General features: G+C 44.7%; 1 protein-coding gene and 1 long non-coding RNA gene across 2 annotated transcripts in view; both read left to right on the top strand.

Moving 5' to 3' along the window:
• fw (CUB and Sushi multiple domains furrowed) overlaps positions 1-8815 on the top strand; it is a 252255-nt gene extending 243440 nt beyond the window's left edge. Inside the window, exons 20-22 of the mRNA XM_050174796.2 lie at positions 569-613; positions 690-798; positions 1709-8815. Of these exons, the coding sequence (XP_050030753.1) occupies positions 569-613; positions 690-798; positions 1709-2129 (575 nt within the window). The 3' untranslated portion in view covers positions 2130-8815. The remainder of the gene's footprint in view (positions 1-568; positions 614-689; positions 799-1708) is intronic.
• A 2531-nt stretch (positions 8816-11346) lies between these two features.
• LOC140213145 (uncharacterized) overlaps positions 11347-19932 on the top strand; it is a 59468-nt gene continuing 50882 nt past the window's right edge. Inside the window, exons 1-2 of the long non-coding RNA XR_011890120.1 lie at positions 11347-12603; positions 14019-14206. This is a non-coding gene — a long non-coding RNA (uncharacterized lncRNA). The remainder of the gene's footprint in view (positions 12604-14018; positions 14207-19932) is intronic.

Here is a 19932-nt window from a genome sequence, read left to right as displayed (position 1 = left end):
GTCACGAGCACGACCCGAGGGACGCGGACGCTCAACCCAGGAACGGGCGCCTAATACCGGTGTCACATGTCCACTTTTGTTCGCGAACAAGCCCGATCCGGATCGAAATTCTCGACTGCGATTGGCTCCCGCGCGCAGCATGCGTAAAGGAGCAAATCACGACCAAACAATTTCGTGCGGATCGGGCTTGATCGCGATCAAAAGGGCGCCGTGTGACAACCGTATAAGAGCTGCGCGTCTACGCCAGCCATGGTTGCGCTGACATGCCGTCCGAAACCTGCGCGCTCTCTGTAGAGCAATGTATCGATAGATAGATAGATAGATAGATAGATAGATAGATAGATAGATAGATAGATAGATAGATAGATAGATAGATAGATAGATAGATAGAGATAGATAGATAGATAGATAGATAGATAGATAGATAGATAGATAGATAGATAGATAGATAGATAGATAGATAGATAGATAGATAGATAGATAGATAGATAGATAGATATTAAAGGTACTGAGCTGCAATGTGATAAATATGGAACCGACGTTTTCGCTTTTGTGCCTTCTTTTTCAGATATTCCGATTATCGGCAATGATGTAGAAGGCGCTGACAGCAATCGTAAGAATCTCCATCTCATTCCTCATCTTTGTCCGTTAAATCTGGTTAACTCATCTAACCGAAAACTCTGCTGCAGGTGCGGACTTCACCTACGATTCCTCGAGGACAGTGGGAATCGCTATTGCTGTTGGTGCAGGAGCTTTGCTTGTGATCGCAATAGTGGTGGCTATTGTTTGGATGCGAACGTAAGTACCATTCCAGATTCTATAAATACCCAAATAGGGGCCTTGTTTGCAACATTGCAGAGTTTGTGTTTAATGTATTGAGCAAACAAAGTGATATGAATGGGCTATTGAAATTATTCAGGCAATCACCTCTATAATTAACAAGATTTACGTAAACTATCTCTTCACGAAATGATGTTTTGTCGGCGGAAACAATAACAACCATTGACGCTAACGTTTTGTGGAGCTCTTGTCCAATAACTGACTTTCTTGATGTAGTTCATCTTTACAGCTATGTACATTTTGTGTCATACAAATTTATTGTGAAAAAAAAACACTGCAATTGCTCTTGCCGTAACACGTTTATTTTTAGTGTGTACGACACCGGTACTCTAAATATAACACTTAGTATGACAGTACTGAGTACTCGTTATTACACGACCTTCGTATCTAAGAGAAACATTCAGATCACTCTCAGAACAAGGTCATTCTAGACTTTCATAGTGCATTCGCCGTACTGAAGGCATATGCGGGCGTCACCGCTGCATGGAATTTTCGCGAAAGTTGTTTGTTAGCATTCCGCTACTCTCGGCAAAGTTCGGCTAGAGTGTAAAGTTTACCCTTCTGGCGATAACACTGCTGGCAAAATAGCTGCCTATTCGCCACTCAAACTGGAAAGATTCGAAATAGAACTAAAACAATAGCAACGCTTTGATTAGAACGAGGAACATCATGAAGGCCGAGGCTGTCAGTCAGTGGGAATTCATAATCGCATAAAAAACAGGAATGCTCAGCGATCCGCCTACCTATTTTTGAAGACTTCAGTGATATCAAGTAATGAAACTTTAACGATTTATAGAAGACATATTTGAAGCAAAGCCGCCAGCTCAGCTGACGCGTTAGCCAGTGTGATCAGTATCGCCCCCTACAGGAGAGCCCAGCGGGTCAAGAACACGGAAAACATCGACGTGAGTCGTGGCTTGGAGAAGGACAACGCCACGGTGATGTCCTTCTCCCGGTTGGCTCTCGAGGCTGCCGACGCCAACAGCACTGCCCCCTATAGCAACGGTATCCGGCACAACCCCAACGGCCTGGTCACCTTCGCCGCTGGACCGCAGCCAATCTACGCCAACGTAACGGTCAACGGACAGAACCTGACATCGCCAAACGCTGCCTCCAGTGTTGCCAGGATCAACCTCGGTGTTCCGCCTTCGCCGCCTCACGCACCACCCAGGCATAACAACAACAACGTCAGCCATCACCAGGCGTACGGCAGCAACAGGAGTCCCGCAGCGGGCACGAACGCCAACGGTCACCACATGTCTTCCACGCTACAGAGTCACGACGTGTGACCGCGTCATCAGAGCACTCGCCGCTGTTTCGATGTGAACGCCGAATCTGCGTGGCTGCATCCTGATCACACAGGGAGTTGGTTCCCTGTGACGATTTTGGTGCCTCGTGAGTCAGCGGGCCCTGTGAGGGAACGCCTGAGGTTTTTCGACGTCGAAGAAGCGACAACTCATGACATTGTTGGTTCTTGCTGGTGGATACCTTAAGACTAGAGTGCGCCGGTAACCTCGCTGTTTCAACTGGCGTGATTGCGGTTATTCATCCAGCATATATCGTAGTGCCGTCTGATATGGGATACGAGATATGCGAGGTCATTTCACACTCGTAACATTGTCTCCATTGAAGAACGGAGGCCGTTTAAGTGGTCAGGAGTGTCTTCGACTAGTAGAAGTGCTACGAAGTACGGTCTAGGCCAACAGCGTGCTGAAGACGACCGTGACTGTGCCTTACTGCGGAAGTACTACTGCGGGTCAAAAACAGCGTCGTTGCAAAGGTGAAAAGGTCATTGTGTGGTGTTGGTGATGGCGTTGCGTGAGCCGTGTGAATGCCTGTTGCGGCACCGAGAACGTCAGGCAAACCGTGTCACCCTTCTCAAACGAATGGATGTGTCGGAAAGCAACTGTGTATGAAAGTTACATTCTTGTTTTGCGATTGTTATGTTACGGAGTGGAATTCTCCGCAGCATCTGAGAACATTTGAATCGGCGAAACGCTCTGAGGAAACTGAGAAGCGATGTTTTCCATGATAGTGACGTCATCCTGCAGTTTAACGGTATTCAGCCAACTGCTGCCTTTGAAGCCGTTGGCGAACGAAGAGAACACTGTGCTACAAATACCATAAGTAGAGATTTACACCGTCGAACTCGAAAATTACTTTGTCTACATGTACAGTGGCCTAAGAAGCGGTTATTTCAACTGGCTTCAGCGTTTAAACTAGAGTAAAGCTTACACGTGATGTCATTAACTAGCGAGTAGAGGGACGTATACAATAGCTCATAAGCGAACGTATTATTACCGCAGAAAAACGGCAGTTGCTAAAGAGCCACGGTTTACCTTGATGCCGCTAATATTTAAAAGAGCCAGTATATTTTCAAACAGTGGTAGAATGAATTTTTCGAACTGCATGGAAATCAAGTGGGAACAAAGGTTCACAAATGTACGATTGTTGGTAGGACAACGAGACGTTTTTATTTGCAGAAAGGTTGCCATATTGCTCCGGTTTACGTTTCAAAGGCGATAAAAGGCTGCTTATTTATTGCTCAAGTGCGTCAAGGATTCATATGTTAAAAAAAAAGCTCGAGCAAGAAGCAATGAAACAAGTCATTGCTAAAATAATAAATGATCACTTATTTTTCTTTTTTTCTTCAAAGAAGACAAACTAAATCTACGACCTTTAGAGGTAGCGTTGGCTCGGGGCACTAATCCATTTACCTTATGCATATGCATGTGAGGCGCAGAAATGCTTTCATCCTTCAACCGGCAGACAGATAATAATAAATTTGGTAAAAGTTCAAGAAAAGTAAATGTTCAGAGGCCTTTAATATTACCATCTTTTTATTAATTGCGAGCCCATTTCATTGCCTAATTTCCTGCACATCGGCACAAAATAATAAATGTACAAGTTCTAAGTTTGAAAATCTGCAACTGTTCACCAAAAACAGATATTAAAATCCTGTGAACTCTAGCAATGGGGGAGCTTGATGAGGAGAAATAATGCGCGCACGTATCTCGTTCTTGCGATACAGTTAGTGTCATTACATTGGTCTCACAAAAGCGACATTCCCAATTCAGTGGCTTAATGGAAAGCTGTTTAAATTCTATCGATATTGTCCAATTTCCTTGCTTTACTAGGCGTGGTTTAAAGATGTTATCATTAACTATGTTATCATTATCCAAATTCACCAGTTTGACGATCAAGTTTTTAAATATGAAATTAGGGGATTTTCTGCATTTGCTATAAAAGGAAATTGAAGGCGTAATTCAGAAGTATTTCGACTAGATTAAATTTATTTTTGCCTTTAAATACAGCAAATTTTTATGTCAGGCGTATCACTTCTCGCCCCGCGACGGAATTTGCTTCACTTGTATTTATTTACAAAGGCTCAGAGGGAGCCTAGTTTTAATTAAAGTTGGTTTGAAAATTACGCGTCGGAGCTGTAGTGTTTTAGATGGCTGCCAGTAATTCAGTGTGCTATGCGTACAATTTGGGGATTCATTGAAACTGCAATTTCGCACACAAAGACCATGTCCTAGAATCCAAAATCATACGAGCTGATAGCGTCACCTAGGAATTACATTACGCTAAGAAAAAACGAACGCTGGACGAGGTTTGTTTTTGGACGTTTTGCACATTAGGCGGCCAGTGCAAATAACTTACTCTAATGACTATGTTGTTTTTGATGCAGAATGACATGTAATAGCACGAAATCTAAGAGGAGGAAACGTTAGTTCGAGTCTACCTTCGATTCAGCTATTCCAACTCATGCGAAATGCAGAAATATTGTTTTAGGACAAACACTTAATTGATTTAAGAACCCACTTTCAAATCAAAGAATTACGGTGCCTAATGTTGTAAGCTGAATTTTGTCAAACGCTGAACGCTTCGTGAAAATCAGCCAGAATTTGTGAAATTCAAGAATGTTTAAACGTTGCACATGTTTAAACTTCCTTGAACTTAACAAATTCCACATCCCCACACAGAGAACAGGAATCGCAATTTATTTATTGAGCTGTTAACTGTACAGTTTACGTGCTCGGAAGGAGGCGAGTATGATATATTTACAGTGTAAGTGTAACAAAACTGTAACATTGCATGAATAATGTAAAAATAATATTTAAAGATCCGCATGAATATGCGGAGTGATTTATCATAAATATATATGGTATATCATATTCATTTAAGATTGTCGTATCTAGTTTGTGTGTTGTGAACTTCGCACTTCCTTAAGTTATGTTTTAAATATGCTTCTGTAAAAAATCAATCTATAACTGAATATGCTGCGATAAGATGGCACAGTTAACTTGCTCTTTCAAATTCACAAATCTGCATGATAAGCACAGGTTTGGTTTGACAAGACCGTAAGCATGATTCTGCTCAAGCTGCGGACGAAAAACAACGACTAAATAAGATAGAACACATGTGACGTTGTGTTATATCCTTGCCCGACCTTCCATCCTTGCTGTTAACTACACTGACACCTTATTGACAATGGCTGAGCGGATGCAGAGCAAAACTACTTCTCTGTTCCCAATTTTGCACTCGCAAGGGTTTTGATTGTCCCATGGCGAACACTCTTAACCTCAAAAGGTAAAGTGAAGTAGCTGATGATTCAGAATGAAGTTTGCTTTTTTGATGACTTCTTGTGCAAGTAAAATGATAATAGCTGTACAGACAACATGAAGACGGCATGTTATCGGTTTTAATAGCTATCACTGTCAAACTGTTGTGTCAGACATTTTGGTGTGTACCACATGTTCAAAATTAATACAGAGTTTTCAGGTTCAGTTTCTCTCATAACCATTGTACTTCGATGTTGCCGATGTAAACAATGAAATGGTTTGTAGGGGTGTTTGGTATTAGATAAACCAGCATGCCTAATTGTACAGAAGTATCTACTGTGTATTTATTAAGACTGTAGCTCCAGAACTAAAGTTTCCTCTCAAGTTAGATTGCCTTAATGAAATTAGGTTGGTTAAAGTGCAGTGGTAGTTACAGACTTAATTCTTACATTTAGCCATATCTTTGGAGAGTAACATATGAAAGAAAACTATCTTTGTGAAAACGTGATGATATTGTTTCTGCTGTATAGATTTATGTTTGATAGATTAGCACAGCCTGAAACTAATCTTAGTGCGCGGCAAGGTCTTCTGACGTTTTGTTCTGGCCGACCATAAACAGAAGTATTAAGCCCTGATAGTCATCGTCTACTATGATTTATGATGTGCATTGCACTTTACGATGTATCACAGAAACGTTTGACTTGCTGCATAGATATGCTTGGCTGAGTAAGTACCACGTGTTCAAGCAAAGCAGACGAACATTCATAAAGTGAGTGCAGCAGCGAAGAACATTAGTATTGCGATAGCGATTTTGTGAACACTCCAGGCTAATTTTAGCTTTCCTCATCACTGTCGGCGTTGCCATGAGCCTAAGGAAATAGTTATGTATATGTATCTTATGCGTTAATTCAAGCGGTATGCGCAAGGTATGCTATTTACCTGCCAAAGTTGTTCAATCGAGATCCTGCGCTCTTGACTAAATTATTCCTCAAAATTTTGACAGTGGCAGATCGCAAACACAAGCCATAAAACATAACATTCTCAGTGCATGGCCTTTATCTGAAGTTTTCTCTAAGTGCAAAACAAAGTGCAAAACCATACCACTGGAACCTGGAAGATGTAATTTGGAAGATGCACATACCACAAACCTGGAAGATGTAGTTTTGCTGGCGTGGCTGTTTAAGGGCAGTGTAGTGGCACCTTTTCAATGTCATTACAGGCCATACATGGTGTGTTAAAGCCTGTAAGGTTGCCAGACATTTTGGCGCACACGCTTACGTCGTATCCACGTTTGTCAAATTCGCGTATAGTTAGAACATCGTCCGATGCGCTCAAGCGCAGCGGTAAACTTTTCTGTCGCAATTAGTGCTTCAGCCTTAGGGCGAAAGTGTCAGTTATTTTCAGAATATATTTGTGAAGATTTCATAAATTTGTAATGCTCAATGGGGGGGGGGGGGATGGGGGGCAGCTCCCGACCGTGTACGACGGACTGTTTGGTCCTAATTCTTTTAATTCAGGGGCATTAAAACCAGCCAGTAATAAATTTTCGGCTTCATACCTACTTTCTGACCGACCATTTTGTCTCGATTTTCTGCTATGCAATATAATTTCTGCTATTCGATCTTAATCAGGGAGCAGCGAGCTAGCGATTCTTATAGAGCAGTTCTATTTATTGTCGCAAATAGATGCATAAAATAGTGTATCTGCTTATCAAGGGTGTACATTCTTGGACTAACAACGAGCTTGAATTCTGAAACTAATACGTGCCGTGGGGCTCGCTACTAGCTACAGAGGTAAATAATGGCTCGTTGTTAGTGGCTTTCCTATTTGGTATTGATCACGCATTCGACATGCGCCTATCCTATTAAGGTGGTGTCTCAATACGCTTATTGCTGCTGCACCGAATTTAGAAATATTTTACAACTTCGCTAGAGGATGCATTGGGAATATATTTGCCTGAACTCAGCAGCGATATAAACCTCACTAGTTATAACGTTTTAAAATTGAAATTTTTAGATTGTCTAATGAAAATGCTTTCGTTTTTATTGTTTTGCTTTCAAATTACATCTTACAGAGCGGGGCTAGAACATCTTTAACCACACGAATGAGTTGCTGTAAGCGTCTTTTCTCTCAGTAACAGGTTTGCATCGAAACCATATACTAAAATGTAGGTCACATGGTCTGACCATGCTTTCATGTCTTTAGAGGAAGCTTACTTCCTGATCAACTCAATTTTCCCTTTATGCGAAACCCTGAGTTCTCATTGGGTTACCGGTGAACGATATTTAATGAAATGTGTCGCATGTTAAGGAGGAAGGTAAGTTCCTGGAGCTGTTGAATGTAGATAGTTTTTTTGGCTATAAGTATCGGTAGGCATAAAAATATATTTAAGCACTAAGCTTATGACTCATATCGAGGCATCAACAACAGATATCGCAGTTACTTAGGCAGCTTCTTTTATGCCGTCAAAAATTTACAAATATTGTTTGTATACAGCCTAATTGAAATTCATACTTTGTTTGGGAGAATTTCTAAGAAGACTAAATTACAATATGCTCGCATAATTTAGAAAATGCATGCACATATCTCCCTTGTTTTAGTTTAAATCTGCTAATAGATGCAATATATGTAATTAGGATCTCTGCTGTCATAACAGTTGCGAAAAACAAGCAAAATAGTTCAATTTCTATCACCTATTTCAGGTCTTCTCTGAATTTTTTCTAAAACAACTGAATGTTTGGGCATAAAAAATGTGCTCCACGAGTAACCTTAATTTATCGTTTGTTTTAAGTTCAACAAAGATTATTCAAATTACTTCAGTCATTCCCAAATGATGGAATTCTTGCAATTCACGTGTGTGTTTCAATATGTAGTGCTTGATGTCATTTTTTTCTCCTAAATCTGAATATCTGGGCCAACGAGATCGTTGCACCTTTCACACAGGCATATGCTTGGATCGACGTCATAGTTACGTGTGCCGCTTTGTGTTATTCTCTGTTTTCAATGAAACGTGTAATATGTAAAATGTATGCACTAAATCTGTTGTGTGTGCCACTTAAGGGAGGACAGAAAGATGCACCTTCAGGAGAGGTATTTTGTTGTTATTTTAACTCTCTTTTTGCCCCTTCTGTTGAGAATGAATGTGATGTACAACGAAGCCTTCTGTTTTACTTATTTTTCCTTTTGTACAGACTGTTACTAAGTTATTCGTCACAGGCACGGTACCTCGGAGCATACGCAAACGGGCGCTCGCATTCCACTATGTGGCAGCACAGTTTTTTGGTTTAGGATCCCCACTTGCTGTTTGCTGTGCTGCTTTTTTTTTCTCTGAGAGCACGCAACCAAATGATAGTAGTGCACCCGCGAGTTGACGTTGTGAGAGTTTATTAAAAAAATTATGGAACGCTGAACGGTGTCTTGTGCTTTCTTCAACCATGGTGGAGAATCTCACTCTTCACAGTCTACAACAGGCAAGACTCCAGCGTCACCTGCGTTACACATATGATCGCAGTCCCAGTGTTGCCACTTGCACCTTTTATCATATTTCCTAATCAGTCTCTCCTATACTGACATTCAACTACGAACCATCTTTTCCTGAAATACAATTATTAGTTCTGTTATGCAGGCCATTCTGGTTTCGCAGAGAAAAGAGCAAGCAAGTAGTTTAGGAAATGCAGGCGTGCTTGACCGTGCTTACGACACGCTCGTAAACAATGGGTAAGTCATGCAGAAGTGACGAGTAGCTCTCCCTTACGCTCTAGCGGCGCAGGCGCCCTAGTACAATGACATGGTGTGGCGCAGGGCACGGCTCATTAATTCACTCATTTGCTTTGGATCACTTCTGCTTCTAATGCGCACGCTTAGACCCCCGCTGACGGAGCTGTGCCCGACAACGCGTTGGCTCACAGTTTGGCTCGAGATCTCGAGCGCCGAGCCTCGTCCGCGGATGCGGACGGCGTGAATGAGGAGGAGAGACACGAGGAACCCTGCGAGACTTATAATCAAATTGCGTATCACTTGAGGCGTCGCGCGCTCCCACCGCCGGCCAAGCACCTCGATAAAACGCAAGCGGTCGCGGTTAGGCCACTCCACACAAACACATATCCACACCCAAAGTACATTAACAAAATCACAGGGGGCAAGGAAAGGGACCAATGTAGGCTCTGTTCAGAAGCAGGAACACTCACACACATAATGTGGGAATGCACCTCGCTCCCGTTTTCTCATCCCCCCGTCAACAGCGAGGTTGACTGGACACCCTGGCTCAGTTCCGGGGACGTCGACCGACAGCTTGAACTGGTGGACTGGGCGGAGAAGGCCAAGCAGGCCCAGGGCCTTACTTGAGCCTGATCCCTCAGCCATGTCCCCCGTTACCCTTCCCCCTTTCAATAAAGTTTACCACCACCACGAGGACACGCAATGACACTTACGTGAGATACGATGATGTTTCCGTCTCATGTTTTTTTTAATTAATCAGAAACGACAATAATAATTGGCACTCAGAAACAATTTACAAATAGCTGTGACTTTACAAGTTTGGTTTAATGACATGTCACATTTCGTAAGAATAAGTCCGAAATCCTAAGCGCCGTATGTCGTATATCTGTGCGAATGTTTCGCCATTTTATGTCTAATTTTTGTCATTGGGGAGGTCACGCTCTACGAGACCCAGACCCGGCCAGAAGACTAGCTTCTTCTTTAGTCACTGCTTGTAGACAGTGCTACTGTAGTTAATCACTCAAATTAAAATACAATAACTCTCGAAAACGCAAATAATAAGAAAATTGTGCAGATCCCGCTAACTGTGGAAACCCATGCTAAGCGAAGCATTTCCTTTGTCACTGGCTATCCGCCATTGTCTGGGCTTCTGCAAAGCTATACCAGATGGACTGACGTGTTGTATAATATGGCCAAATATATGTGTGATGTAAGCATGTGTGGGGCGATAACGACAAGACGGCGGTAGTGGCGACAGTATAAGAGTGACGGCGATGGCATGACTAGAAGAGTTGACTGTTGTGCTAGTTGGTTTTCCATAATTGAAGTAGCAACTTAGCGGGATAAAACTACACAGACCACCTTTGTCTTGTCTCTCTGGTTTTTATCGCGCTAAGTTACAACTTCAATGATGGCATGACAACTGGTTCCAAACGCGAGAGCATTTTATTTACTGCCTTTACCCATTTTGCGGAGTGCCCGTATGTGGAGTGCCTATTCGGCTGATCGACATAGCCCGCCGCGAAATTGGTTGGTACAGATGCAGCAGGGCTCCCCTCCCACTCTTCCCACTTCGCACGTTGCGCCATCACGTGGCACCGCCTTAGAGTCCGTGCTCGGCGCGGATTCTGTTACTCCGAGCATCGGAGAATCTAAAATGATCAGTTTTGTCATTGCGAAGCTGCATATTCCCAGTGGCACATGCCTTCTTACTCAAGTTGGCATCGAAGGCGTTTAGTTAGAAGCCGCACACACCCGCTGACACATACCCAGTGACCCAAGTTCGTGTCAAAGAGGTTCATTGAATTCGTTGGGTTCAGTGCTCCATGTCAGCCTCATAGAGATTCGTTGAAGTGCGTCACGTACCCAGTGCCACATATCCAGTCTTGCATCCACAGTGACCCATGTCGGGGTCAGCGGCACGAAGCCTGTTCCTTCAGCACAGCAGCCCGACGCGGCACCCAGATACCCAGATGTGCGAGAAAGCGCAAATTTGTCTCTCTCTCTCTCTCTCTCTCTATATATATATATATATATATATATATATATATATATATATATATATATATATATATATATATAGCACCCTGAAAGTGAATGACGTACCCTAAGAGTGATAATCGCATTCGAACGTTTGTGTCGTTGCGTAAGATCCTCTCAGATGAACTTCGACAATCATTGTAGAAAGGTTCTGCTGAAATATTTTTGCACTCAAGGGAATAAACGTTACAACCTGTTTCGTTGCGACTAGAACAGGTCTCAAAGGCGGTGCAATGTCCTCACAACGTTGACGTAGTAATAGCTGCTACGAAGAGAGGACTGGAAAATATCGGCCGAACCTGAAGGCCCTACAATATCACACAACGTCTAAAACAAGAAACACTAAGCACAATGCATAAATTTACTTGGGTCATACAGAGGTATCCAAGAGCATCACATTTGTCACTATAATTGTAAGCCCTGTAAAATAGACCGGTTGAATATCACTCGCATAGGGCGCACTTCATTACAACGATACGAAAAAAAAAAAAAACAGCAATACTATAGTCAGAGTAGCACAAAACAAAATACAGTCGTAAACAGGGTCGGAAATGAAAACAATTTCATAGGCGTTACTAAATGAACTTCTGCAGAAGTCTGGAGAAGAAAGGATGTGGTGCAGTAACAATGCGGTATTGGAAGGGGTTCCACTAGTGTCTTCTTGGGGGAAAAAAGATTTGTTTTAAAAAACGAAGCGAGAAGGAACCTACCGTAAGATGTCTGGAATGAGCCAAAGAATGCTTCGCGTTTAGAAAAACCCATATCCTAAGAAACCCTGACACATTTATGGGTCCATTAAGCCTTAATTCACACGCGGAGGCAAAGGTTGGCCTGCTCCGCGCCCCAGAAGTCACATGGGTGGCGATTTGGTGGCGATGCGTATTTCGGCGCTGTACCTTTTCGCGCTTTTAGCGCATCGTCAGTGGTGAAAGCGACGCTCCTCCCGCTTTATCGATGGAATCAGCCGGCCGTGAACGGTGGATGATAGGAGTGGCATAGAATCGAGCGGAAGCCATCTCCGCATAAGTGTGACCGTAATCACCTCAAGCGTGCGCAACCGTGCAATTATAAAGTTGTATACACATGGCTGGAGTGCGCTAGTGGAATCCGCCCCATGCTTGTACTCTCGACTTCAGCACGTTACGTGCCTTGTCGAAGCACAGGAGGCGAGAACGTTCTTCTGTGCCCCTCGCTTATGGGTACTAGATATAGGCCGGGTAATCCGACTAACGCACGTGCCTTTATCGCCAACAAACCAACAAAGTAAAAAAGCACAAAAAATAATTCGAATCTCACGCAGCGTTTGGAATTAGTCAAAGTGAAGCTTTTTGAGCCGGCAAGACACAGCGAAGCGTCACGATAAGAAACGCGGAGCGAATTTCGGCTTTGAACGTGCCTCACAGCGGTCATCAGCCACGGGGGTGTGCCTTCTGGTGAAAAGGTAAGCCTTACTCGGGGGTGTTATTCTGGAGCGGTAACTATCACCTTGGCGATATCTTTAGCGACTCTGGGCACGGGATGCTTCGAAGTATTCGGCTAAATGCCTTCCTGCCACTGTGCGATCATGGCGAGCTTCGCCAGGCTTGGCATGGTGCCAGAAACGCTGTCAGCCGTATCGAGCCCATGTTGACCGAATTGACACTTATTACGCTAGCCAGACGGCCGCCAAACGGACGGACAGAAATACCGCACCGTGTTTCGCATCCGGCCCAATGTTAGAAAGGAATCCAAGAACCTATTGCCAGGGAGATCATGGAATGGAGTACAATTTGAAGGCGCGGATATGTGCATGGAGAGCAAGCAATGAAACAAAATTGCGAAAAAAAATATATTCAGCCTATGATTATTTAAATATTGCCAAGTAGAGTAATAATTCACTTTGTGATAACTTTGATATCCTAAAAATGGCTGTGTGCGCTTTTCTATTTTACGATGTGGTTGTTTATTTTTGGCGAACCCTACATATCAATCTTTCCGCCGCAAGAAATACCGAACTTGGGCGAGCCTATGTACTGTTGTGCTCAGTATGAACTACAACGCGCGAGCGCGTGGCAAAGCGCTCTGGCAAGTTTAGATAGGTTCGCCGATGGGCGCCATGTTCGCGATTTAAAGCGAGAGGGCTTTGCTGTTCTTCCTTCGAACATCGCCTCTTCCTTCCTGGTTTCATTTCACCCTCTCCTTCAGTTTTATGCGCAATATTTTGGTCTCATGAAAACAATAAAGACAGATGGTGGCCACTTTCAGTGCGAGATATATACGTCAGTCATTATTCTACGCACTTCGGCCGTCGAAATATTGCAGGCACGAGAGGGTGAGTTTACATCTAATTGCATGTTGCATATATTGTGATTGCATGCCGAAAGTGAGAAAATGCAAACCAAGACATTAAAAGCTAACACGAAAACCTTCGTGACGAGGCATCGAGGGGCGATAAACCAGGCATAAAATTTGGAAGTGACGGTAGATATTTTTTTCCAGAAGCATGAATTATACCCGAATCGCGCAAAAGGTGACCACAGCTCAGTTCAGTTTCCTTTCGAGAAACAAATACTTTGGCCTTTTAGGAGGAATGGCGAAAGCAGGCGTAAAAAGGCAATGTAACAGCGGAACCCTCTCCTTTTAAGTCGAGAACACGGCGCCAATCGGTGCAGCTGCCCAACCTGCGACAGCTCTTGGCAACGCGCTCGTGCGTTGTAACCTTGAAAGTCGCACAGAGCGTCATAGTTTGTCCTGTAGGCTGCCATTGCTGCAGTATGAGCGCAGTGGTTTGGTTCGTAGTTGTGTTATTTCTTTGCGGCTTTGTTCAAGCAGTGGCGCGCGCCTCATCCGCTTCACCACAAGTTTCACCTGACGTAGGGCACGGTCTTTATCCACAAAGGAAAACTCGACCGCACACTGTTGGCCAACGTTCGTCTGGATGCTGCCGAAGCCGGTGTGCCCTGTCCCACCATGACGATGAAAGTGGAGCGCTACGCGAAGAGACGGCCAAGCCGTGACTGTTCACTCTGCGTATACAAGTCAGAATATTACAGGCACCACAGCCGGTAGGTTAAAATGCTTCTTAAATGATTGGTTACAATTATATCTTGTCGGGTAACTGTTCACATTGTTACGTGGGAAGACGCAGACATGAAGCTATGTGCAAGTGTATCTACATATACGCTGCACTGAGCCAAAAGGCAACAGCCCGCGCTAGTCTCCAAACGTCGTCGTCGTCTTCACACCACTGGCCTCTTCGGCATCCCAAATACTGGTGCGTAGCACTATGACTGCATGGCATTAAACATAAGCGTAAGTGCTTCTATGATTCTGTGAAGGGGTTTCGCGAAAACTGCCATTTTTTGGTGGTCTGTAGCGCATGCTGTGCCTTTCATTTGTTGAAACATAATCATTTTTTTCTGTCAGGTATATGGGGCATGCCATTTTGAGCTAATCAATGTAATTGGGTTTTTGATACCACTAGGGCACTGTCATCGATCGCTATTTTGTTCACTCGCATTCTTCAGGAAAGTACACGAGCAAATTTAATGAGACGCTCGCTCGAAAGCTGAGGCCAGCTGCAGCCTCACAGAAGAAAAAAACAACACGAAATGCCGGACCTTAGAAACATTTAAGCACTCATGCCAAGGAGCATCCTATCGTGACATACCTTCCGGTTTCAAACGTGACGTCATACTTTTTTTTTTTTTTTTTGCTTGGCGGTGGTGTCTCCTCGACGCACGTGTGGTGACTGTGCAACACGCGGCCATTTTCCAGTGGTGGGCTTCGACGAAAGCTTCGATACCAGTTGTCATATATATTGGCCTCCGGCCGCGCGCACCACGTGATACGATGCCCGCTGCGAAAACTCCTGCTCCTGTTCATCGCTACGGAAAAGGCGATTAAGCGAAAAGGTACTTGAAACCATTATTTTCGTCATACGAAAATAATAAAGAACCACGCGCGAAGTGATACTTAAATATTGCGAGATTACATCGAAGCTCAGGACGCAGCATGAAAATGCCAGTCCGACTACACGATGGTATATATTCATCTGTGTCGCTGGGAAAGACCGTGCCGCAAACTAACAGCCGGCACTGGTCCATTGGTATATGCTTAGGTGCACTCACAATGCGCCCACGCATGTACCAACGGGCCTGTAGTGTCATCTGTTATTCGCCTAAACATATACCAATTACATCACCAGTGACAGCTGTCCAATTGCGGCACGAACTTTGTCGGACGTTGCTTGAAGCACCTTTTTTTTTTTCGTTGCCTTTGTTGTTTACTGCTACAGGTCGCACTTGACAATACTGGCTTTCTCTTGACAGCTGCGAGTTGTTAGCGTTTAGTGAAGTATGGTAGCTAGCTGGGCGAGTCGGCCCAACTGCATCGTTGCTTACAGTGCGATCGAACCAACCGTGTCAAAGAAGAAAGACGTAACACGAGCGCTCATGTCACGTCTTTCTTTTTTTTGTCCCTGTTGGTTCGCGTTCTGAGTAAGAAATGTGGCGTAGTTTAGGCATATCTACAGTCGGCCACAAAAGCTTAGGGGACATTGGAATTGCAAGAAAGCTAATTTGCCTTGGAAAACGAAATTTTATCCCAGAAATCCAAGTTTCAGTGCGTAGTTACTCTTTGCGATATATACCTTGAGCTAATGGACAAGACGCATGCGCCGTACTGGCACAGAGCAAGAACTCGCATTCATTCCGGTACCCGCGTTTCGTAAAATTTTGCGGCGAACTGTATGAGTGGCCGATCGACCATGCTCATGTCTGAAGTTTTAGGAGTTATTTCTTTCTTTCTCATTTCTTTTTTCATCTTGTAGAAGAACTTGGAGCCACCTCTACAACAAGACGGATAAGCATCCTAGTTGTTTACGTTCATTATTCCAACTTTTCTAGCGCAACGAAGAAACGAGAGATGGTGGAACCATGGGACGAGGCAAACGTTAATATTTAGGTATATTTACCACCAGCTATCAATATTTCTCTCTCTCTCTTTTTCTTTTCGTGAATTTCTCCGCATGCACTCCTATGGGTACATCCTCCTGAGACCCCTTGTATCTGCTGAGACATTGCAACGGAATACTCGGAGCGCACGGCGGCTGGCGCATTTGGCGCCACCGGAGAGCACTGGGTTCGTCGCGCATAAGCCGAACGCAGTCTAGGTGAATCACAAACGCTTTCATGGGACACAAAAAGACCAACACATTTCCAAACCTACACAGATACAGTAAAATGTTCCCACATACATATCGCGGCATCTGCCCCTGGTGCGGCGACACACGCCCTACACTCTTTCACGTCTCGTGGGGGTGCGGGGGCAAACCACAACACTTAAAGACGCCTAGCACGTCATTTGAGCGGTGGGAGGTACAGCTGACCGGCGATACCCTGGCCGGACAAGAAGCTCTCGTCCAGCAAGTACGTCGAGCAGGCATGGCCCGTGGAGTCTTGGAATGAGGACACCACCCACTCGACCTCAAGAGCAACCACCTCGATGGTCCGAATAAATGTTTTTTTCTCTCTCTCTCATCAGCTCGGTGTCCCCAGCGCCCATCCAGTGCGCACAAGAAGCACGATCGGCAGCCATGCGTACCGAGTATTCTTTTTCAGTCTCTGAGCACGTCACCTTCAATGTCATGAAATGTTACTTTGGATGCGAATACTTAATATATTTATCCTTGATGGGAAATCAGATACATGCAAATGTATGCAAATGGCCTAAATATATTCTTGCTTTCAGCTTTCGAACCCGCTGTGGTTGCTCAGTGGCTATGGTGTTGGGCTGCTGAGCACGAGGTCGCGGGATCGAATCCCGGCCACGGCGGCCGCATTTCGACGGGGGGCGAAATGCGAAAACACCGGTGTACTTAGATTTATGGGCCCGTTAAACAAGCCTAGGCAGTTGAAATTTTCGGAGTCGTCCACTACGGCGTGCCTCAGAATCAGAATGCGGTTTTGGCACGTAAAACTCCATAATTTAGTTACTTTTTCAGCTTTCTAAAAAGATGGTAGACTGTGACTGTGCAGCGTCATACGAAAAAAAAAAAAGAACCACGCGCGAAGTGATACTCAAATATTGCGAGATTACATCGAAACTCAGGACGCAGCATGAAAATGCCAGTCCGACTACACGATGGTATGTGTTCATCTGTGTCGCTGGGGGAAGAATGGCGACTTTTACAGAAAGTAACAATATAAACGTGACAGTTGCTCTGTGCACCAAAATGAACATGATGCTTTCATAATCTAACCGTTGTATTTAGACGAAAAGGGGGTTGTCATGTTAATGACATACAAGTCGGTAATACTAACCGAAATTGAAAAGTGGCTGTTCCTCCATGTGTCTTGGTGTCTCAGGAGGATCTATTGTGTGTGAAAATTTTTCGCAATAAATCACTCAGTGGCGAGTAAGCGTCCTGTCTTGCGGCTGCACCATCTTCTCGTCGCGCCAAAGAAGTACGCAGGAACTTTTATGACGGCTCGGTGAGAACATTTCTATGCTGAGTAGCAGGCAAAAAGCTGTGCGATGTTATTTTTGCGACATGCTTGAGGAATGCAACGCGGAGCTTGGTCCTGCAAATCACACTCCAGCACTCGCTGAAATGTTTTCCTGAAAGGCAGGCTGGTAGCTGCCGATAACCGCGTTTTTGCGGCAAGGCCGGAAGAGCAGAAAACTTCGTTGTCCGGAACGGACTCAGCCAAGAACAGCGATGGGCGCGTTCTGCAAATGTGCGCGTTGATAATTACAGACAACATAGACTAACATTTAAGTACACTACAATGACAAAATGGACACTAAATAGTCTAAATAATCGTTTTGTGGGCCTAACTTAATTGTAGTTACAATGTTTGTGCTGTAGAATTGTTATAATGTATACGATGAAAGTGTAATTGAATTCTCCAGCTCAAAGTATTCGGGCAGGTTATCTGTCGAGTTTGAAATAACGGGAAACTTCAAGCAAAACTGCCAATTCCCTATTCTAAAAAAAAAAAAACAGAATCTGAAATTGAATTCTGTTTTGTTTAGTTCTATGTAATTCATCAGCTAAACTGCAAATTGATGAATCGGGTCTACATGTCCTAGGGTCGTTTGCGCAGCTGACTTCTGTATTTTATTTTATTGCGATAGCGATTATATGGAAACTCCCAGCGCATTCCTGCCGTCACCGCAGCCGTGAGGTTCCGTATGAGTGAAAGCGCGTGACGGTGCGCCGGTGAACGCGGTTCAATCTAGCGTGCGCGATGGAGGAACGCGGGCCGGAAGCGTGCGCCCCCCCCCCCCCCCCCTGTCACTCGGGAAGCAGTGGGGTCAGGTGAGGGAGGAGGGGCGTCCTTCTCCAACGCCTCCTAGATAACACAAGGCCGGTGCACTTCGATCCGTGACGTCATGCTACCTTGCCCGACTGCCATAGTATCTAATGGGGACGCTCCCGATCGAGCCGCGGTGGTTTTGGCGTCATCGTCTTCGTCACGCTGGGCTTGGCAATGGAAATTTCGGTCCAAGTAGCATGTCACAAATCGGAGTGCACCGGCCTTGTGTTATCTAGGAGGCGTTGCCTTCTCCGGCGGCTTCTAGGGCGCCTCGATGTCCTCCTCGCCCGCCGCTCCGTACAAAGTGGAAACAACCGCGGCATCTACTACAGCGCTGGCCATGCGAATAGTGGACGCTGTAGCAGACGCCTTTGGCGGACGCCGTAGGGACGCATTGCCGGTGCTCGTGCGTCTTGAAAGCGATCTGCGACGTGTCCTAAGGGCGCGCCCACGGGGATCTCATCAAAGCGATGTGCGATGTTTGCAAAGCGCGCGTAGTGCTGGTAGCTTCGTACGCGTTGTGCTTTCGACGTTTCGTTCGCGTTGAAGCGACAGGTGCACGGAGGTCAATTGGCTCGCGGCTGCTGCCACGATTCCTAATTCCAGCGTTTTCCCAGACAGTTTACGCTGTCATCAAGTGAGATGCGTTCAAGTTTACCTGTGCGCGCGTGAAACCGTGCTGGTTAATTTAGTTAAATCTCGTTGACAGGCTAGTTGGTTTGAATCCATGATAGAATGTGTAAGCGCGACTGAACAAGGACGTAGAAAGAAACAGGCACACAGAGACGGCACTGTCTCTGTGTGTCTGTTTCTTTGTACGCCCTTGTTCAGTCGCGCTTACGCATTCTATCATTGTTAATTTGGTTAGTAAGCGAACATATACAAGATTATAAGGCCGATAAACTACTATCCTTACTTCGTACAGCTATTTATTAATTTGCTATCGCAATCAGTGCTTGGCCTGTCGGGCGGAACTGCCATTTTTTTAGCGAGACTGCAACTATAGGGCCTTTTTCGACTATCGTTTCAGAGAGTTTTTTTATTCGGCTTCTATATTTGCAAATAAGATAAATTGATTGATTGATTGATTGATTGGTTGATTGATTGATCAATCAATCGATCTCGTGCACCGTCGAGGTGTGCAGCCTCCAACGACACTGGCGGTGCTCCTTATCGCGAGAAGCCTGGTAGCTACCAGGGCGCTGTTCCTTCTGTCCAGCTGCAATTTTTTTGTGCCAACATGTCGCACCTGCGCCAAGATAGAACACCGTACGAGGAGATCAAGCTCAACGCTGAATGTTGCTGTCGCTGTCACTGCTTCGCCCACCGAGCGAAACTTCCTATTTGTTTTTTCACCGAATGAACATGTCATTGATAATATGATGTTTTTATTGTAGGTTTATTACTCCTTTTCCGTCAATTCGTTGAGGTACAGATCTGCTGAGGTGTGGAACTTGTCGCACGTGCTT

Source organism: Dermacentor andersoni, chromosome 9, assembly GCF_023375885.2.
Source record: "Dermacentor andersoni chromosome 9, qqDerAnde1_hic_scaffold, whole genome shotgun sequence".
Classification (NCBI taxonomy): Eukaryota; Metazoa; Arthropoda; class Arachnida; order Ixodida; family Ixodidae; genus Dermacentor; species Dermacentor andersoni.
The sequence above is the reverse complement of the archived record's forward strand: the minus strand, read 5'-3'. Positions and strand labels throughout refer to the sequence as shown.